The sequence below is a fragment of the Corvus brachyrhynchos genome, unplaced genomic scaffold, assembly GCF_000691975.1.
Source record: "Corvus brachyrhynchos isolate BGI_N302 unplaced genomic scaffold, ASM69197v1 scaffold555, whole genome shotgun sequence".
NCBI lineage: Eukaryota > Metazoa > Chordata > Aves > Passeriformes > Corvidae > Corvus > Corvus brachyrhynchos.
Window position 1 is genome coordinate 612,684 of NW_008238357.1, and position 20,248 is coordinate 632,931.

General features: G+C 52.8%; 1 protein-coding gene across 1 annotated transcript in view; it reads left to right on the top strand.

Moving 5' to 3' along the window:
- The first annotated feature begins 1,199 nt into the window (after positions 1 to 1,199).
- PKP1 (plakophilin 1) overlaps positions 1,200 to 20,248 on the top strand; it is a 49,539-nt gene continuing 30,490 nt past the window's right edge. Inside the window, exons 1-3 of the mRNA XM_017735510.1 lie at positions 1,200 to 1,576; positions 9,280 to 9,380; positions 20,204 to 20,248. Coding sequence (XP_017590999.1) covers positions 1,375 to 1,576; positions 9,280 to 9,380; positions 20,204 to 20,248 — 348 coding nt within the window. The 5' untranslated portion in view covers positions 1,200 to 1,374. The remainder of the gene's footprint in view (positions 1,577 to 9,279; positions 9,381 to 20,203) is intronic.

Here is a 20,248-nt window from a genome sequence, read left to right on the forward strand (position 1 = left end):
ACTGACAAAACCTGGCTTTCTACTCCTGGGTTTCATGGGAGGAGCATCCTGGAGCATGGAAAAGGACAGTGCCAAAGCTTATCTTTCCCAGGACCCTGCTCTGTGCTTTCTGATGCTGCTCTTGTTCCTATAAAACATGAAATGGGGACACAAATCACCAGGGAAACACAAAACCTGATGGATGGGAGTGAAATAAAGCACCAGGCCTGAAGGCAGCCAGACCCTGGACACTGCTGATGCCCACTGGAGAGAAACTCCACACGTCCTTTCTTCCACAGCTGATCCATCTGGCAGCACGAAGGGCTCTGCTCCTCTGGCTGAGTGTTGGCACAAACACCCAGCTCCTGGTCCTGGGACACTCAGGAAGCCTCTGCCCTGGGCATCTTCCCCTCGGCCACCCTCCTGATGGGGACTGTTCCTCTTCTCCTGTATCAGCCTCTTGTGGCTTGGCAGGAGCTTTGTCAGCACTTGCTGTGACCTGAAACTGGTCACACCAGCAGCGAGGTGCTCAGTTCTCTGCAGACGAGTTGCTGCAGTGTGGCTTGGCAGAGGGAGAGCTCTCTGCTCGCAGTCATAGCCTGGCGTGTCATTTCTTGCACAGCCATTTTATCTCCTACTCTTGCTAAATGTCCTCTTTTCCTCCCTGCTACCCCAAGCTGCATGCAAAGATTGCCCCGATTGTGCCCCAATTTCTTCATAGGCCCGTCCCTCAGACGAGTGGGACACCCTTTAGGGAGAGGTCCTTGACTCTCCAGGGCACTTCATCAGGATCCTCCCTGACCCCTAGAGCCGGTGTTCTGCAGGAATCCTGCATTCCTGGGCTCAGAGGGGTGGATTTGCAACCTGTGCAGGTAGAGCTGGGATCTGGAATGGGTGCTGTGGGCAGTGTTGCTCCTACAGGCAGGGCCACCTCTTGCCACTGTGACACGGGGTTGGTGCAGTTTGGACTGAGGGAAAGACTGGAACCCAAGAGGAGCCGTGTGGGAGATGCCCCAGCCCCCCGGCAGCCGGGGAGCACCGTTTCCTACCCAGACCCACTGAGTCTCACCCCGGACCCTGCGCAGGGACCACGTCCGTGCCCAGCCCTCGAGCCCCCACCTCGCCCACTCCCCACTGGCCCCTCCACGTGCCGCGGGCCCCGCGGGGCTGGGCAGGTGGGTGTGTGCGGGCAGGGCTGTATATCCAGTCTGGCAGAGGGTGTGACTGCTCACACGCCGGGGAGCCGAGCTGCGAGCAGCAGCCCTGAGACACCCTGGGCCAGGGGACGTATGGCAAGGAGGGGTTTGGGGGACTAAGCCCAGCACAGACGGTGTTTGGCGGCCTCGTGTTGTCCGTGTGAGTGACGTGCAGCCCCTGTGCCCGCGCTCTCCAGCCATGCTCCACTCCCCGCTGAAAACCGCGCTGGCCTACGAGTGCTTCCAGGACCAGGCCAGCTCCACGCTGGCCCTGCCCTCGGACCACAAGCTGAAAACCAAGGGCACGGGGAAGCAGCGGGTCCAGGAGCAGGTGATGATGACGGTCAAGAGGCAGAAGCAAAAGTCGTCAGTGTCATCAAGCGTGGGCCACTCCAACCGAGGTAAAGTCCCACGGCGAGAGGGGCCCTCTGGGACAGGGTTGGTGCTCTGGGGTGCTGTGGTGGGGTTTGTGGGGAGGGGACAGACCACTTTGCTTCTCTTCTGGGTCACCTCAGGCAGGCGGTGCCAAAATCTCTTGCACTGGATGGAAGGGTTTAGCACAGGACACAGAGCTGGATGCATCAACTCCTTCCTGGCTGGAGCTGATCGCTGGGAGTGCTGCTCTGCTCCACATCCCTGAGGCACTTGGACATTTCAGTGTGGTGCGATAACCAATTTTTCCCTGGCTCTAAAGCTGGAGTAGCTGTCTGGTTTTGCAGATCCTTCCTCTGCAAGTGCCCCCATGGCTGGAATTCCCCAGCACCCCCTCCCGTGCATGGGCAAAGCTGGCAGTGCTCCTCCTCCACCCTGCCATGGGCTGGAGCTGGGGCTTTGCTGCCTCCTGAGCGGTGGGCAGCTGCAGAGGAGGAGGCTGTGCCCGCACACAGGACACAGACCTCGGCTCGGGACTTGCCTCTGGAATCCCAGCGCATCTCCCATTTGCAGGCTGAGAAGTGTGGAGTCTCTGGGAGCCTGGTGGGAGTGGTAGGAAGGAGATGAGTTGGGAGAAGTGTCCCTGGTGTTGGTTGGTGGGGGTGTTTCACAGCCCCCTCCACTTTGCCACTGTTGGGGTGCATGCGGCCGTTCCACCTCTGTGCACTGAGTCTGTGCCACGGAAAGGAGCAATCAGCTGAGCCCTGCAGCCTGGTGTCCCGCTGGAACCCCTTTCTCTTTGGATCAAGGCTTGGCAAATGGTTGTCTCTGCCATCCTTGTGTCTGGAGAAATCTGGGCTGGAGGTAAAGCCCAACTTTCCCCAGCTGGAATCTGCAAACCCAGAGGGTTGTGACAACCTCTGCGCAAAACGTCCTGGCTCTTGGAGGTTTCTGCAGCAGCCACAGACCTCTGGCCTGGCTGAGTCCACCAGGGAGAGGAAATCCCGAGGCTGTGGGGGTCATGGGGGTGCTGGATCTGGGACTGAGCATTCAGAAGAGTCTGGAGTGAGCAGCGTGGAGAGGGGTGCTGGGTGAGCTGGGCCAGGCTCTGATACCTCCTCCAGGAGCTGTGCCTTGTCCAGCAGCTCTTCAAGCTGGATTGTGAAGCTGAATCCTGTGCTGGTGAGGTGCCATGGTCCAGGGACGTGTTTGGGGCTGGATTACCAAGAGGAGCTGGGTGGCTGTAGGCTGCTGGGGGAAGTGTGGAGGTGGTGCCTCCACGGGAGCCATCCCTGCTCTGGGAATTGCAGTTGCTGGAACAGAGAGAGTGGAGCAGCTCCACAGCAAGGGCAGGGGGGCTCTGCCAGGAACAAATCCCTGCTTCCTCTGGTTTTGTGGACACAGACTCCAACGGGTGAGGGGGGACTGGGGCAGGGAGAGCTTTCCTCTGCCACCAAAGTGGAAGATGGGGATCTCCTCCCACCTCTGGAGGGTTTGTTGCTTAAGGTGTCACAGTACCAGACCTAACAAAATAAAATACACAGCAGGATGAGCTGAGGGGCTCTGGACGGAGAGGGAAGCGGGCAGAGGGATCCATACGCAGGAAGGAAGGGAGGCAGAGGGGGATTATCCTGCTTGGAGAGGAGCCCAGGCGAAACCTGGGGAAAGGGAAAAGGGAAAAAAAAAAAGGCACATTCCCAAACTGCCTGTTTCTGCTCAGCAAGCTAAACCCCTCCTCCAGACACTTTGGGGAATGTCTGGGAATGGGAATTGCGTGGAGATGTGCAGCTCTGGTTTCTGTGTCCCAGGGAAGCTGAGTCACATCCCACTCCCAGGAGTTGCCTCCAAGCACAGGGCCCAGGGCCCCCCTCCCCCAGTTCCCACTGGGGGGTGATTGGCCTGGGCTGATTCATCCCAGTGCATTCCTGGATGGAATCCCAGGAGGGTGAGAAGTTGCTGTTTGTTCCCAGGGTTGTCTCCTGCTTGGTGTTGGAGAGAGTCAGGCTCAGCTTTCAGGTGTTGGGTTTTACTGCTCTTGCCCAAAGATCAGCTGGGCAGCCCCGATGAGAAAAATTAGTTCTTCCTACAGAGAGGCTGTGTGGATTCTGCTTGTCCAAACCCTCCTCCAGCTTGAGCTCCCTGCATTCCCTGGGATTTCTCAGGATGCTCCTCAGAGGCAGCACAAGCTGGGGAATTCCCAAAGCCCCCTGACAAGTGCCTGAGTGCTTCGTTCCCTCTGCTCCCAGACAGTCCCACAGTGGGGCTGGGCAGGGGTTGGGCCGGGTCCAGGTTTATTGCTGTGTTTGGAGCTGTGGTTTGAGCTGGAGCTGGAGCAGGGCCCAGAGCTTCCCCCAGCTGCAGAAACCATGTCCTAGTGTGTGTAGGATGGGGAACATGGACACGGAGCCCTCATGCACACAGCAGGGTGGGGGTGTTGTATCCCATCACTGGAGTTCCTTTAGGGGCTTGGCACACACTCCCTCAGTGTCCCAGGGATTGATGGAGCCATAAATGACTGATGATTTGGAGTCCAGCAGGTCAAGGTGTTGTGGCCACTTTGGAGATCTGGTGTCCCCCAGGGCAAGGTGGCCAATCTGGGCCCAAACTGGTGTGCACTGGGCTGGGACAGTGAGCAGAAACCTGCTGCCAGCACAATACTCCTGCACCCAGTGCAGCCTTGGCTCAGCACAGCAGCTTCAGCTGCTGCCAAGGGTGACTGGAGTCTGGCATCTGTGGGGTCTGTGGGGTCTGTCCTCCTTGGGGGTTGGGTCTGTGGGCTCTGCTGCTGGGCTTATCTGTCCTTTTCCCCACGGCAATACCAAACTAGATGCCTCCCCCTGAATTTGTGAGTAATGCAAATTTCCAGGGAAAATTAATTTCAGTGGCATGGCAGAGGAAAAGGCCAGGCCAGGCTGAACCAGCTCCTCATAGCCAACAGCTCTGCTCTGCAAAGTCCTCTGGCTAAAGGAAAGTTCTGCCAGTGATTTGTCACTGAGGAGACACATCCAAGGAGTGTCAGATCCAACTGTCCTATGGCTGAGCTGGGATTGAGAAGCTTCTGTGCTGGCTGTGGCTAAGAGGAGAGAAATTGCACCAAGCTCTGGTGGGATCCCACCTGGCTTTGGTGGGGATCAGGACTCTGATGTGAAAGGAAGAGGAGATTTGGGGGATGAAAAATCTTTTGAAGACTTCTGTAACTTCCCCCAGCATGAGATAATTCAGTGAAAGGTTCCACTCTTCCACAAACCTCAGATTATTGGGATACAAAAAAATCCCCAAGCCCATTAGCTCATAGGCTGGAAGGCAGAACTGGAGTTTTGTCATTCCTGCAGGAATCTCAGTGTCTGGGATTTCACTGATACGTCTCTCCTAGAAGGCACCCAGGCTTTGCTTTGTGCCTCCCACAGGCCTCTGCTCTCCCTGTGTTTTTCCTATGTTTAATCATCCTTATTGTTTAAAGCCGTGCATAGTTTATGATTTAACTTGCCAAGCCTGCACTGCAGGTGCCTGGTTCTTGTCTTGCCTTTCCCTGCCACAGATTAATATTTATTAACAGGCATCCTTTTCCACAATCTCCACGTTGGCTCTGTGTGTCTGGCTGGCTTTGGGAAAATGGCGCTTTGAAGCCAGCTCTCCTCCTGCCATCAGTGCCAGCTCCAAGAGAGGAGAATTGCCTTTGAGGAAAGGAAATAACTCATCAAGAACAGCTACACTGGGTTCGGTGGCAGCCTCAGTTTGCTCTGCAATGATGGATAACAGGGATGGAGAAGGGGATGAGGGCAGTGGGAGCAGCGTAGGGGGCTCACAGAGATGCACTGCAAGGTCTGGCACTTCTTATCTGCTGTAATTGGATTTTACCCTCATGATTTGTCCCACTGAAGAGAAAAGAGATTTTAAAGTGTCTAAGTTTTAAAGGAGATGCCATGGGGGAATGATAATTTGGGGAGGGGGGAATCTGAGCAGCCTTCAGGGGTGTTCTCTGCCCACAGGGTCACTGAGAGGCTGCACCTCCTCTGTGGGGTTCTACCACATTTTTCTGGCTCTTTCCCAGCTGTTGAAGGTCCTCTGTCATGAGAAAAAGCTGAGGGAGCTGGGGAGGCTCAGCCTGGAGCAAAGGAGGCTCAGGGGGGACCTTGTGGCTCTGCACAAGTCCCTGACAGGAGGGGGCAGCCAGGGGGGGTCGGGCTCTGCTGCCAGGGAACAGGGACAGGAGGAGAGGGAGCGGCCTCAGGCTGGGCCAGGGGAGGTTCAGGTTGGATATTGGGGAAAATTACTTCATGGAAAGGGTGGTCAGGCCCTGGCACAGCCACCCAGGGCAGTGGTGGAGTCACCATCCCTGGGAGTGTTCAAAAGATGTGTGGATGTGGCACCTCGGGCATGGGTTAGTGGTGAACATGGCAGTGCTGGGGGAATGGTTGGACTCTTTGATCTCAGAGGGCTTTTCCAACCTCAGTGACTCTGTGATTCCATGGTTCTGTGTTATCTGCTCTGAGTGCAGTGGTTTGAATTGGCTCTGTGCTTGCCCAAGTGCACGTGGGCCCTTCGGGGACCTAAACAGCTGCTTGGGTGACAGCAACTGGGACACAGCCATGGGGACATAGCCAGAAAAAAGCACGAGAGCGGCGTCTCCCACTAAGAGCATTTCCACCCTGGCCCAAATGGTTTTTTGAGATTTTCTGGGTTTATCCCGAATTCCAAGGACCTGTGACCAGGTTGTGTGGTCTTTACTCTTGAGGTGTTTGAAAAGAAGGATCTCCTTTCTGTCCCTGAGGGCTGGGGATACAGCTCCCAGCTGGCTGTCAAGATGAACCAGGCAGAGAAGTGTCCAAACCTGTACAAATAAAGATCAGGTTTTCTTCAGCCACCTCCACCAGAAAGTCCCCAGGTTCTTCCTGGCCTCAAGACTGAGCTCTCCAAGCAATAAATCCCAGTTGTGTGGTGGCAGGAGAAGCATCTTCTCCAACCAGCAGGGCGACTTCAAAATGCCTTGAACATTTGAGGTTCTGTGTAATTATGTGTTTATAAGCTCTTGTGTACAAGTTCTGGGAGGTGAAGGCAACCCTTCCACAGCTGGAGAACATAAACTTGAACCAACTGCCTAATCCCCTGAATTTGGCCACTTAGCGGTGAATTTATCGAAGAAAATTACAGATGTGCCTAAACTGGCGTATTTTGGGTGTCTCTTTGCTCTAACCCCAAAGTGTGGAGTGCATGGCAGGAACAGATCCTGAAAGGAAAAGTGTGGTCCCCGGGCAGGACTGGTGAGAGGGACCTGTGAGTCAGCCACAGAACCCCTTTTTACAGCTGCTCACCCAGGAAAATGCTCCAGGTGCTCCCACCTGCAGTTACAGGATGTTTACAGAGAACAAGAGGCTGATTCGAAGAAGGAATTCCCAGGAAATTACCATGGAATGGCTTTACCTTCGTGCTCAGATATATGGTTATCAGATAACTCTGTGTCCTGGGGAATCACCTGGCCCAAACTCGCCACTTCCAGCACTGCCTTGCTGCTGCTGAGGCCCAGCACTGATGTGGAGCTGAAGGGAGGCACCAGGGTGGAGAGGGAGCACAGGGTGAAGGACATGGCTGAATCTCCTGTTGCATTTCCATGGCCACTTCCTTGCCTTATCAGCAAGTTCTGTGCAACTTTATGTGCATGAGGCACTCGGGGCTGGGGAGATCAGGATGAGGAGCAGTGCCCCCCGAGTCTCCAGACTACGGAGAAGGAGCTCCTGTGGTTTCCTGCACAGGTGCAGGGCTGGGAGCTGGCCTGGCTGTTGCCTCTTCTCCATCCAGAGATGATCTCCAGGTGCAGTCCCACTCCTCTCCCGCTGACAATAGAAAGCAAATCTCATTATTTACACCACATCCACGGGAATCATCTTCCTGAGAAAATGCAAGAATTTTTAGCCACAAACCAAATCACCATAACAGGTTCTGGGTGCCTCAGGCAGGGCAATAAATTAGGTTTATTCCAAGGATCAGTGGCTGGAGGAGACCTGAGTGGCTCCGGGGCCTTTGTGGTCGAGCTTATCCAGTTTATCTCAGAGATGAGTCTTATCAAACAATCACAGAGATTAGGATATTTCTGACATTACCCACCAGTTTAGGTGCATAAGTTAGGACAGGTAAGTCCTGATTTTGTACTTTGTTAGACATTCAGAGCATCCCCTGGAAGTTAATTGGGGTGTAGGGTTTGCACTTCCTCATAACGGGACCTGGGATGCCACAATTATTGAGCACTTCTGAAAATGAAACTGGAATCACCCTCAACTCCTTTGGACCATCCAAAGGGGGTTAAGGGAATTCCACTGTGGAAAGAGAATGATTCACTCCATTTGTCTTGTAGTGATGAACGTGGCATTGAGTAAAATACTTTTAGGAGGGATCCAAATGTTGCAGTGCCAGAGACTGCGGGGAGAGCTCTTGGAAGGGCTGGGATAGGTAAATCCAAACTGTGGTTAAAGCACTGAGAAATAGGAAAAATGGCTGATGGGTTCCTCCTGATCCAAGATATTTGCATCTTTAAAAAACATACCTGAGAGCCAGTCTCACTTATTCCTCCAGCATCCCCAAAATAATGATGGAGATCAATACATTTTCAGGAAAAGAAAGTATAGACACACGAAGTGATCTTTTAGAGACAAGATCAGAATTCAAAGAGTGCGATGAGGTTTTGTGGAGTTTGACTGGTTTAGATCCCCAGGTGTTAAATAGACTGGATCGTCCTTTGTCCGTGGTGGTTGTCAGTGACTGTTGATTGAGTTTAGCAAGCCTTGCTCAGGCTGCTCGTGCTGATGGGATTGATGGGATTCAGTCATGGAGTGGACTGGTGAAAGGGCTGGGGTGGGTTCTGCCTTCAGAGAGGGAAATTCTATTTACTGCAAGTCTTCCATGGCCAGACATTCTGGGACATGCAGCACAAAATACCCTCAGGTTCTTTGGTACAACAGTGAGGAGGCCACCAAGTTAATCAGAGGAAAGGAACCCCTCACCTGTGAGGAAAGGCTGAGAGAACTGGGATTGCTCAGACTGGAGAAGAGAAGCTCAGGGTGACCTAATTGTGGCCTTCCAGTACCTGAAGGAACTGACAGGAAACATGGGGAGAGATTATTTACAAGTGCCTGGAGGGACAGGACACAGGGAATGGCTTCCCACTGCCAGAGAGCAGGGGTAAATGGGATATTGGGAAGGAATTCTTCCCTGTGAGGGTGGGGAGGCCCTGGCACAGGGTGCCCAGAGCAGCTGTGGCTGCCCCTGGATCCCTGGAAGTGTCCAAGGCCAGGTTGGACGGGGCTTGGAGCAACCTGGGCTAGTGGAAGGTGTGAACAGGATGAGCTTTAAGGTCCATTCCAACCCAAACCATTCTGGGCTTCTGTGATTCCATGACCTCAGACACTGGCCCCATCTCTGGCCCTTTCTGCTCCTCTGCTTTGGGTTTTATGGCACTTGGTCTTTTGTGCTGCAAACCTTTGGGTGGTTTGGGGGCTCTGTGGTCTGAGGGCTGGAGTTCCCAGCAGTGACAAGGGCTCCCCTTGCTGCCTGTGTTCCCTGTGTTCCTGTTGAGATTTAGAACTCTGACACTTTTCCATAACTAAACTTGCTGTTAAAAAAGAGCTCTGTGCTCTGAAAGGGGCCTGCTGGGAATGCTTTCTCCTGGGAATGCTTTCTTCTGCAAATGCTTTCTCCTGGGAATGCTTTCTCATGCTGACCATGCCTTTTCCATTTGCAGGTTCCATGTATGATGGTTTAGCCGATGGTTACGGCTACGGGACATCCCGGGGCAGCTACTACACCAAAACCCAGACAGGGAACAGCAACTGGGGATACCCGGTAAGACACTCCTTTATCTGGGAATTGTGCATGGTCTGAGGTGACCTGGACAGGAAGAACCTCTCACAGTCACACAGGGAGGTCACAGTACTTCAAAAACTCGCCCAAGAGAGATCTTGGCTCTCTTAGCAAGGGATTCAGTGCAGTGGAGGAGGAGGATCGAGGGCCCCACAGCTGTTTCATGTGGGGATTTTAGAGTGGACAAGATTTAGTTTGGATTTGTGGGTTGATATCCAATGGCACAAGAGTTTGGAAGCTGCCCAACGGATCAGAGTTGGGTTCAGACTATCAGAGCTCAGTTCAAGCCTGGAGCACATCAGTGCTCACCTGGAGGAGTTCCCATCTTTGTTCCTGTGCACCAAAACATGGCTGTGAGTGACACAAATGTGGCTGGGGAATGTGGATCAGGGGATTTGCATCAGAACTGTGCTGCTGTTCCCAATCTCAATGCTACTGCAGACCCTTCCCAGATATAATCCATGCTCACAAAAAAGAGGGTCCAGTTCTTCCACAGTGATTTCCAGAGAAATTATTGCACATTTCCAGAAAAAGCACAGGTGAGATGGTACTTGTCTTTGTGCAGTGTGAGTCTGGACATCCCACAGAGCTCCTGGTCCTTGGTGACAGACCCCTGGGACACAGGGAATCGCTCCAAACCACTCCACAGTCCACTGGGACAACTTGTGCTCATGTTGCCCCTCCACTTCAGACCTGTGTTCTGCTCTTCCCTGCTTTTCATCAGCTCTAAAGTAGAAAGGAGCAATTCACAGATCTGGGATTTGAATATGAGAAAAGCAAAGGGCTCCTTTCAACAACTCTGGGACTGCAAAGCAGCTCCGTGTCAGCCATCAAAGGCTTGAACCAGGAAAGGTTTTGGTGGCTCCAAGCACACAGACAGGGCTGCAGCTTTTCCTGATGGTGGCCAGATCCTCTGCCTGTTCAGAGCACCAGCATTCCTCAGCTTCAGAAGGATTTATCTGGGTCTTTCCTAATGGCTTTGTTGTAGCATGATGGCTTCAAGGCAGTGGTGTCACTTGCTGGGTTTGCATCGCTGGGTGTTCAGTAGGAAAACTGGGAGCACTGGAGTGTCTTTGAGATGTTTATTTCCAGCCTGTCTGTTGGCCCATTTCAGTGTCCTTTGCTGTGCTGGTTAAACCCCAGCCAAGGGGGCTTCTGTCACCAGAAGGGAAAAGCGAGTCCAGAGGAGGCACCAAGTTGATCAGGGGGATGGAGAGTTCTGCTGTGAGGAAAGACTGGGAGAGTTGGGACTGTTCAGCCTGGAGAAGAGAAGCTTTGGGGTGACTGTACTGTGGCCTTGCAGTACCTGAAGGAGGTACAGGAAAGATGAAGAGAGATTATTTTCAAGGGGTGGAGTGACAGGAGAAGGGGGAACGGCTTCCCACTGCCAGAGGGCAGGGATAGATGGGATATTCTTCCCTGTGAGGGTGGGGAGGCCCTGGCACAGGGTGCCCAGAGAAGCTGTGGCTGCCCCATCCCTGGCAGTGTCCGAGGCCAGGTTGGACGGGGCTTGGAGCAGCCTGGGACAGTGGAAGGTGTCCCTGCCCATGGCAGGGGGTGGGACTGGATGGGCTTTGAGGTCCCTTCCAACCCAGACCATTCTGGGGTTCTGTGACGGGTCAGAGCACAGCTCCATCCATCCAGGTATCCTGTCTCCGTCCCTAAGACAGTGGTGGAGCCCTGCAGAGCGTCCAGCCATGGTAACAAGGCAGGGTTTTCGTGGCCACCAGAAAAGTACAACTGAGGCAGCTCCTGAAGCAGAGGCAGAGCATCTGAGCTTCACAAGTCAAACAATTGGGATGTTTTGTTTTGATGATATATTGCTGTTTGCCTACTGTGATTCCTGAATGGAGTTTGTTGTGCTTTGTCCAAGCAAAATTGCTCTGTTTCAGCCATTCCAAGGGTTTGTAGATGGGTTTTTTTGTTAAAGAGGGAGGAAGCCAAGGCCCAGCTCTGCTCATGCTGGCAAGGTGCTACTGCAGCTCCTGTTGCTGGTGTGAGAGTTATTGCTTCCTCTTGTTAATTCCTGATCTTGTTCCAAACCATTGTGGCAGCTGGACAAATGCTGGCTAGGTGGGAATGCCACTGGCTGCTGGGGGTTCCAGTCAGCAGCGTCGGTGTTCTGGGGAACAGCTGGAAGGTGGTGATGAAGGTGATGAAGGTCAGGACCTCCATTAGACACCAGAGTCCTGTGGACACAACAGTTCAGACCCTTCTGGCTCAGTGGGGATTTAGGCAGCTCTGTCTGTTCTCTGAGAGACTCCTCTGCACTTACTGAGGAGGGAAGGTCTTCCTCCAAATTTAAGTGTCATGCAAGCCTTTAATTCTAAATATTTTTTGTAAAGGTCTTCAGGATCATGGGTTACTTTAGCAAAAAGGACTGGGACATGTGAAGGATTCACAGTAAAATTTGTGTTACCTAACTGAGTCTATCTGAGAATCAGCCATTTAGTCCTGACAAGTTGTTGACTCCTCCCCTGGCCAGCAAAGACAGAGGTAGGGGAGGTGATTCATCTCCTCTATCTGGGACATCTGTCAGGTCAGGATGAATCAGCCCCCCTGGATCCCTATCTCCTGCCACTGGAGCTGGATGGAGCAGGGAGATGAGTGCACAGGGAGATGACTGCACTCAGGGGCGAGCAGGCCCAGGTGCCACTGGCACTTCGGAACACATAACCTCAAGCCTAAATGTGCTTAACAAGCTCAACAGACAGCAGACACCCCAACCACACTGAGCAGCCTCCTCCGTTCTGCCTCTTCCAGACAGTGTTAAAGGTTCCACACATCCACCACCAGCCTCCAGCTTGGGATAACTTCAGCTTTTGTCTACAGACCTGTTTGAAGTCTGTGCAGATTCCAGGCTTCCTAAAAAATGTTTCCTGTTTGTAATTCCTGGGTTGTAAGACAAGAAACCAAAGATAAAGCAAATCTGCTTTTGAAGGCAAAGTTGCTGAACTTATTTCCAGCTGGAGCTCATGCTGTGAATGTGTCTGGAAAGTGGCAAAGTCCTTTGAGGTGCACAGGCAAACTCAGATACTTCAGGGAAGTGACCCAGTGTAATATTGAGGGGCATGGCTGACTCCCAGTCCCCCTGGAGTTAAAAAGGTGCAGCAGGGAATCCATGTCCAGGGTGTTGCTCCACAGCACCTGCACCTGAGACACTGCTCTTGAAGCACCTTAATCTAAGGCACTGCCTCAGATGGTGACCCTAAAGGTGTCCTGTTCCACCCACAGCTCCTAAAAGCTGCTGTCCCTGACTTCCTCCTTTTGTCCTGTTCTGTGTCTTCCTGGAAATTTCAAACTTCTCATTTCTGTGTTTTCTTTCCAACTTTGTGAGACTGATGTTCAAATATTAGAGCAAGAGAAATGATGGATCTGAAGGAAGAGCTCTTTCTGGATCAGTCAGTTTGGAACAGGCTGCCTGCCCAGGGCAGTGGTGGAGTCCCCATCCCTGGAAGTGTTCAAAAACTTGTGGATGTGGCTCTTGAGGATATGGTTTTGGGTGAATGTGGCAGTGTTGGGTTAATGGTTGGACTCTTTGATCTTAGAGGGCTTTTCTAATTTAATGATTCCATGATTCTTTGTTTCTAACACTTTGGATTAAACCCTTTGATTCACCCATTACTACAGATTATTTTCTATGAATTCCCCTTGTGGGGTGCCTCGTTTGCACCCTCGCTGTCCCCAGTGAGCACCTTCTCACTGCCAGTGCAAGGAACACTGAGCCAGCGGGACCACCCCAGAAACTTGGAGGCACTTGGAGGGCAGTGGGTTTGCTCTTGGCTGCAGCATTTCCTTGGCTCGTGTGTCACGGGCTGGCTCAGCCCTCCAGGATGTTCAGCCTTCGGGAATTCCTTTGCTCAGATACCACACTGGGATGCAGTAACAGGAGGATCTGTGACTGCAAAGCCCTCTGTGTCAGGGTGATACCTCAGCCCAGGTGCTGTGGAGCCTTAGAGACACTTGTTACCCTACTGCCACTGTGAGCTATGAGTGGCCAGCAGTTCCCAAAGCCCTCCAGCCTCAGGAACTGTGTCCTGGTATGAGCAACAGCTCAGGTCCCACAGGAGGGTCCGTGGTGACCACGATTTACACAGACAAACCTGGGGAAGGGTTAAGGAAGCTGGACTGGGCACCTAGAGCAGTGCAGTCATGGCAGAAGCCTCAGCATGAGCTGCACCCTTGTCTCTGACAGCTCAGTTCCATCCCCAAAATGGGGTCTCTCCAGCAGCGTCGCAAAGCCACAGCCACAGTCAGGTGGTCCATGGGCTGCAGGGACTGTGGTGCTCACCCCAACTGCGGGCACAGCTTTGGAGAGGCACAACCAAATCCCACACACAGAGGGCAGCACGTGGGGTGCCACCAGCAAAGACCTCTGAGGTTCAATTCCCACCCTGCCCTTGCCTGGGTCATGGGTTGGCAGGTCCATCGCTGCCTGGGGGTTGGGGCATTCCCAGGTCCCACAGCATGACCAAGATGAGGCAGGACCAGGACAAGGTGCAGAACCCACCTGGCTCTCCGTGCTGCTGCTTCCACAAGAAGGAAATCCCCCACATGACATGGGTCTGTCCACAGCGTGTCCCCCCAGCACTGCCCCCAGCGAGAGCAAACAAACCCTGGATGTGCTGGGGAGGGAATCTCAGATGTGTCCTGTCTCCAGCAGATCCTCATCCCCACAGAGCTGAGCTGGGGCTTCCACAGAATCATGGGATCATTGAGGTTGGAAAAGGCCTCTGAGATCATCGAGTCCAGCCTTTGACCCATCACCACGGAGTGCCAGGTCCAGTCATTTCTTGCACACGTCCAGGGACAGTGACTCCACCACTGCCCTGGGCAGACCATTCCAATGTTTAACAACCTTTTGCGTGAAGAAATTCCTCCTGATGTCCAACCTGACCCTCCCCTGGCACAGCTTGAAGCCACTTCCTCTTGTCCTGTCCCTGTTCCTGGGAGCAGAGCCCGACCCCCACCTAGCTCCATCCTCCTGTCAGGGACTTGTGCAGAGCCACAAGGTCCCCCCTGAGCCTCCTTTTGTCCAGGCTGAGCTCCCCCAGCGCCCTCAGCTGCTCCTGCTGCTCCAGCCCCTTCCCCAGCTCCATTCCCTTCCCTGGACATGCTCCAGCCTCTCAATGTCTCTCTTCTGGGGGGGCCCAGGTGTTACTTTAACAATGCCCCTGGGAGCAGCTGTGCTCCCAGACCAAGGAATATTTGGCTGGGCTGGTGGTGCTGGATTGAAGCAGTTAGCTGCAGTAATTACATCTGTTATGGCACTAATGAGAAACACACACCGGTGATCCCTCTGCACCAGAGACTGTAGGAAAATTTTTAACCAAAAGTCCTCTGTGGGAGGCGGTGTCAGAGCTTTCTCTCCCAAGAGCGTTACCTGAACAAGAGGTGATCGCTGCTGTCCCTGCCTGTCTTTGCCTCTTTGGACAAAACCTCTCGTTGTCAATGGGAGCTTTGTTCATAAGGATTTCAGGTCAAAATTTGTCATTTGTTGTGACGACCTATCCAAGCTTAAAAGAACCCCAAAAGAGAGTGGTTTGGATAATCGTGCCAAAGAAAACAAAGGTTTAGAGTCACTGCACATCATTGCTTGGTCAGAGCCTGGTGTCCCTGGGAGGTTTGCACGAGGCTTTAGGCTTTGGAACAGCAAGTTGGACATTGCCTTCCTTGGCCAGAACAAACTGAACCAGCAAGACCTAAATCTCAGCAGAATGAAAAAAAAACAGATGAAAAATCATAGGGAAAGGCAGCTCCTGGGAGAGGTGGGAAGGAGCATTTCAGAAATAGATAAACAACGTATTTGCTGGTTTTGCAATTTTTCTCCCTGCCATGGAGGGAGCAGCAGTCGGAGGGTTTCGCAAGGAGCTTGAGGTGTTCTCCCCACCCAGCACTCAGGGTGGGACCTGCTCAGGTTGCATCTCCTGTGCTTTGCCCTCCAGCCTGGGAGAAACCTGCTCCTGACGTGTTTATACGGAGCCCTCACTTCTCTGTCTGCTGCTCTAGAAACAAACAAATTGCAAGGGAAAAAAATCCAGCAGGTAATGAACTGATGGCGTCCTCAGATGCAGAATCAGAACCACCCAGTTCTCTGGGAGGGCTCTGACGTGGGAAGGCAGAGCTGGATCCAGGCACCATTCCCGGGCTGGTGCACCTTGCTCCATGCTTCTGCTTCTCTGGAAAGCAGGGGCAGGACAGAGACTTTTCCTGCCAAGCAAAAGGGTTTATGGAAGAAAAAACCAGAAAAGGACTCATGGCTGATGGCTGGGAAAATGCCATTTTGACTTTCTCTCTAGAACCAGTTTTATTGCAGCTGAAATAAGAGGTTAAAGGTGTCTGTTTACCTGTCTTGTGTGTTGGATATTCCTCTTGTTGTTCCTAGAACATATTGCAGGCTGAGAACTGGAGATCCACAAATGCTCATTAATTTAAAGGGAGGTCTGTACAGCCAGGGAGGGAAACACTTCCTCCCTGGGCCTGACAGCAGCACCAGTGCCACCAGTGCTTATCTCTGACAGGAGCACCAGTGCCACCAGTGCCCATCTCCAGTGCCTTTCCTCCCTCCCTGCCTTCCCTGTCTGAGTATGAATGAACAGCTCCCGGAGCCTGGCCTCACACAGACTCATTGCACAGTGGGGAGGAGAAGTTCAGGCTAAAATCAGTATGTGAGGTAGCCTGGCTGCACCTGAGCATCTTCCTGCATCCTAAAGCCACAGGGGACTGCCAGGGCCTGATGGGATGGCTGGAATCAGAATCATAGGATTGCAGAAGGGTTTGGGTTGGAAGGGACCCTACAGATCTCATTCCACCCCCTGCCATGGGCAGGGACATCTTCCACTAGCCCAGGGTGTTCCTGTCTGTGGACACTTCCAGGGATGGGGCAGCCACAGCTTCTCTGGGCACCCTGAGCCAGGGCCTCCCCCCCCTCCCAGGAAGGAACTTCTCCCCAGTATCCCATCTATCCCTGCCCTCTGGCAGTGGGAAGCCATTCCCCTTGTCCTGGCACTCCAGTTCCTGATGAAGGGTCCCTCTCTATCTTCTCTGTAGCCCCTTAAGCTCCTGGAAGGGGCTCTGAGGTCTCCACACAATCTTCTCCTCTCCAGGATGAACATTCCCAGCTCTCCCAGCCTGCCTCCACTGGGGAGGTGCTCCAGCCCCCTTATCAGCTTGGTGGCTTCCTCTGGATTTGCTCCAACAGTTCCATGTCCTCCTTATGTTTGGAGCACCAGAACTGTGCAGAGTATTCCAGGTGGGGTGTCACAAGAGCAGAGGAGATGGGAGAATCCCCTCCCTCCCTGCAGCCCACGCTGGGGGATGAGCCCAGGACACAGATGGGTTTCTGGGCTGCCAGTGCACATTGCCAAGGAGCTGTGTGCTGGAAAGAAACACCTTCCAAGCTGCCCTGGCTTCTCAGCTCTTGTGGGGAGAAGCCTCAGTGACAGTCTGAGCCCTTCAAAATGCTTCCCAGATCCTGCAGTGCAGAGAGAATCACTGCCTTCTGTCTCCACCGCACTTTGAGGCACTTCCTGGTCTTTCCCAGCATTTGCCCACACTCCTAAAGGGCAGAGGTGTGGATGGCACACCATGCACACACCCACGGGCAGTGGGCAGAGGCAATTCGGGGCATTCAGAAATCTGGGCACTGATGAGGTCTGAGGGCCAGAGATTGATTCTTTCCTTTCACGGCTGCTCTTCTGCACTTCTGCTCTCCCTGCACATGGAGTGGCATCAGCAGAAGTTGGGAGATGTTGTCAGGTGGCACTTTAAACCATAGACTGTGTGACAGCATCACCTTCACCCTCAGAGATGGCATCTCTCCAGACAGAGGGTGCTTCCCTTCTTCCTTGCTGGGCATGCTATCTCACTGATGGCTGCAGGGAGTCCCATTCTCTTGGCCACATTTGCTCCAGTGCTAGAAGTGGAGGTCCCTGACTTAGCTGGGTCAGCATCCAACACAGGGATTTAGGTTTTAGTGTGGGGGAGCTGCTCTGTGGCATAGACAGGGCACTTTGCCAGGAACAGGAAGGGATCAGGTCAGCCCTGGCCATGCAGGGATTCATAGAGTCTTTGGCAAGGTCTGAGATCTGCCGGAGCTGGCAGGAGGATCCTCATTGATCTGGAGCCTTTGGATCAGGCTCCTGCTGCAAAAAGGAATTCTGAGATACCAATTAGGTCCGTGCCACTTGAAAGAGATTAAAATGGGCTCAGCCAAGCATCTGGTAGAATCAGCAATAAAAGTCGTGGACTGCCTTTGGTAATGAGCTTCACATCACACGGGAACGATTTTCCCATGAGTTTGCAAAAGGCTCCCCCGCCCTGCCGGGACCTGCTCGGACTTGCAGCCCAGGGCTCCTGTGTTGCAGAAGGGTGTCTTTGCAAACAGCTTCACCCATCTCGGGGCTGCCAAGGAGGAGGACAGTGCTACAGCCACTCTAAAACCCAGCAGGAAATCTAGAACCGATGATTCTGTTTCAGTAAACAGAGACACTCTCCCCCTCCCCTCGGTGAGAGCACTGCAGAGCAAACCCCAGCTTTAGATAAACAAGTTCCTCTTCCAGGCTTCCCTGAGTCAGTTTCAGCAGATGCCCAGGGGCTCCACAGCTCTGCCAAGCTTCTGACAGCCCTACAGAATAATCCCAGCTTAAACTGACTCATAAAGAAAACCAGCAGGGCTCACATCTAACAAGCTGCTTTCTGTCCTGCAGCCTCTGCCAGCAGCTCCACTGAGCACAAAGTCCACCCTGCACCTTCCCACTGCAGCCCTGTCCGTCCCTCACTGTCCCCAGGGTTTCTGATCCCAGGAAAATGAATTGAAGTGAGGATGATATCACCTCAGAAGGACATATACGGTAGATCATGACTTCATGGAAGGTCACTTTGCTGCTGCTGAGTGTGCACTGCATCCCAAGCAAACCTGGGATGGAGAGAGCCTGTGTATGTGGCCATCCTGGATTTTATGCTGGGCAGCACAAGGCTTGTCCCACTGCCAGAGAGCCCCTGAGACTCATCACATTCCACTCTGATGTGCCTCACCCTGGCTCTTCTTTTCACCTGCAACCTGTCCTTCCAAACCCCAGGAGCTCTGCAGGAGACTCCAAACCTGCCCCTGCCCCACTCAGGTTTGTTCTGTGTCCTCTGGAGAAGACACAGAGAGAATTTGCTCCCCTTTTGTCCCCTTGCAGCCATTCACCTGTCTAGATGCACACCTGAAGGTCTGGAAACTACTCAAATAACAGTGATCTGGGCATCAGCAGAGCTGGGTTTAGTCCCACCCAGGTGCTGCCAGGCAGCCCCTTGGGAAGGGGTTCAGCCGTTACCTCTGCAGCTCTCCGGGACACAGCTGAGAGGATTCCCTGCATTCCTGAAGATCAGTTTGTTAATGGAAATATTTGGCTTAATTAATTAACATAATGACAATTCTGCAGAGTGTTGGAGGCAGGAATGATGCTGAGTGTGTTGGGGCTGGGATGGAGTTAGGGCAGAGCCGAGGGACTCGGGGTGAGCTGGCAGAGGATTCCCATTTCTCTGTCATGGAGTGTTTCTAGGTTAGGAAATACGGATTTTTTTTTAGTGACATGAACTATTACACCAGGCACAGGCTTTTCACACTTCCAAGGAAATGATTAGGAGCCAGTGTTGACTTTTGTCTCCCAGCCAAAGGGACCCTTGGGTGGCCTTTGCAGAAAGCGGCACCCAAAGTGCCAGCGCTTAGAGTTAGATGAGAAAAACCCACTTTGATCCAACAGGAGACCATGGATGAGCTTTCTCAGGACAACCAAAGGGGGATGGGGCAAGCAGTTTTATTCCTTAGTTCTTTTTATCCCTGTTTGCTGTATGTCTTGGAGCTCTCTTTGCCAGACTGCTGAGGGGATGCAGAGCACAAACTCAGCACCACGGGCCAAACAGCACTAAAACAGTGTAATTTATTTTCCTTTCTGGAGTACACACCTGAGTGAGTTGTCTCTCATTTGGACATAACCCTGCAGGCCAGCACTGACATCCCAAAGGTTTAACATTGCAGAAGAAGATTGAATTCAATTCTGGCGTGGCAAACTTGATGCAAATCTGGAGGACTTTGGTAGAGTGGTTAAGGCATTTTGAACTGACAGCAGGGCAGCTAAAGCCATCTTTTTGTTTTGCTAATTGTAGATGGTTTATTTTACCATCTTTTATCTTTTCTTTTTTACTTCCTGTCTTAGTCATCTCAGTTTTTATTGCACATTCCCCATTGTTCCCAGAGCATCCCATTATCTGAGCAGATACTACACACCTTGTAACTCATAAGCAGATATTCATTGTCTCCACTTGTTTCTTGGCACAGTTTGATTCCAGAATCCCTTCTTACTCATTTTTCACTCCCTTTACTCCCTTTCTAAGAAACTAATAGATGGGAGGGGAAGAAAAGAGCATAAGGAAATTAAAAATAAATGCAGGCACTGCTGGAAGGTCAGAATGGGGCATCAAGCTCCATGATGGTGAGAGATGTGCAGTGAGCTCCTGTAGTTACAGGGTGGGTTAGACCACGTGTGTTGGGAATAAAGCACTTTCTCTATTGCCCAGCTCATGTTTGAGCTTTCAGTTCTACTTTAAAGCTCCTGGATCCCACATCCTGATCCCTCAGTATCCCTGATATCCAGGTGGGGTTTGGCTCCTTTGTATGGGCTGCAGGTTGGATAGCCTCCCATAAATTTTGGGCACGAAAATGCCTGAGAGGCCCAGGAAGGCCGTAACAGCCAGCCAGGGCAGGCCTGGCGGGGCCGAGCTGCAGCTCAGCCCTGACCCGCTGTGTTTGCTGTTTGCAGCTGTACAACGGGACGCTGAAGCGGGACGTGGAGAGCCGGCGCTAC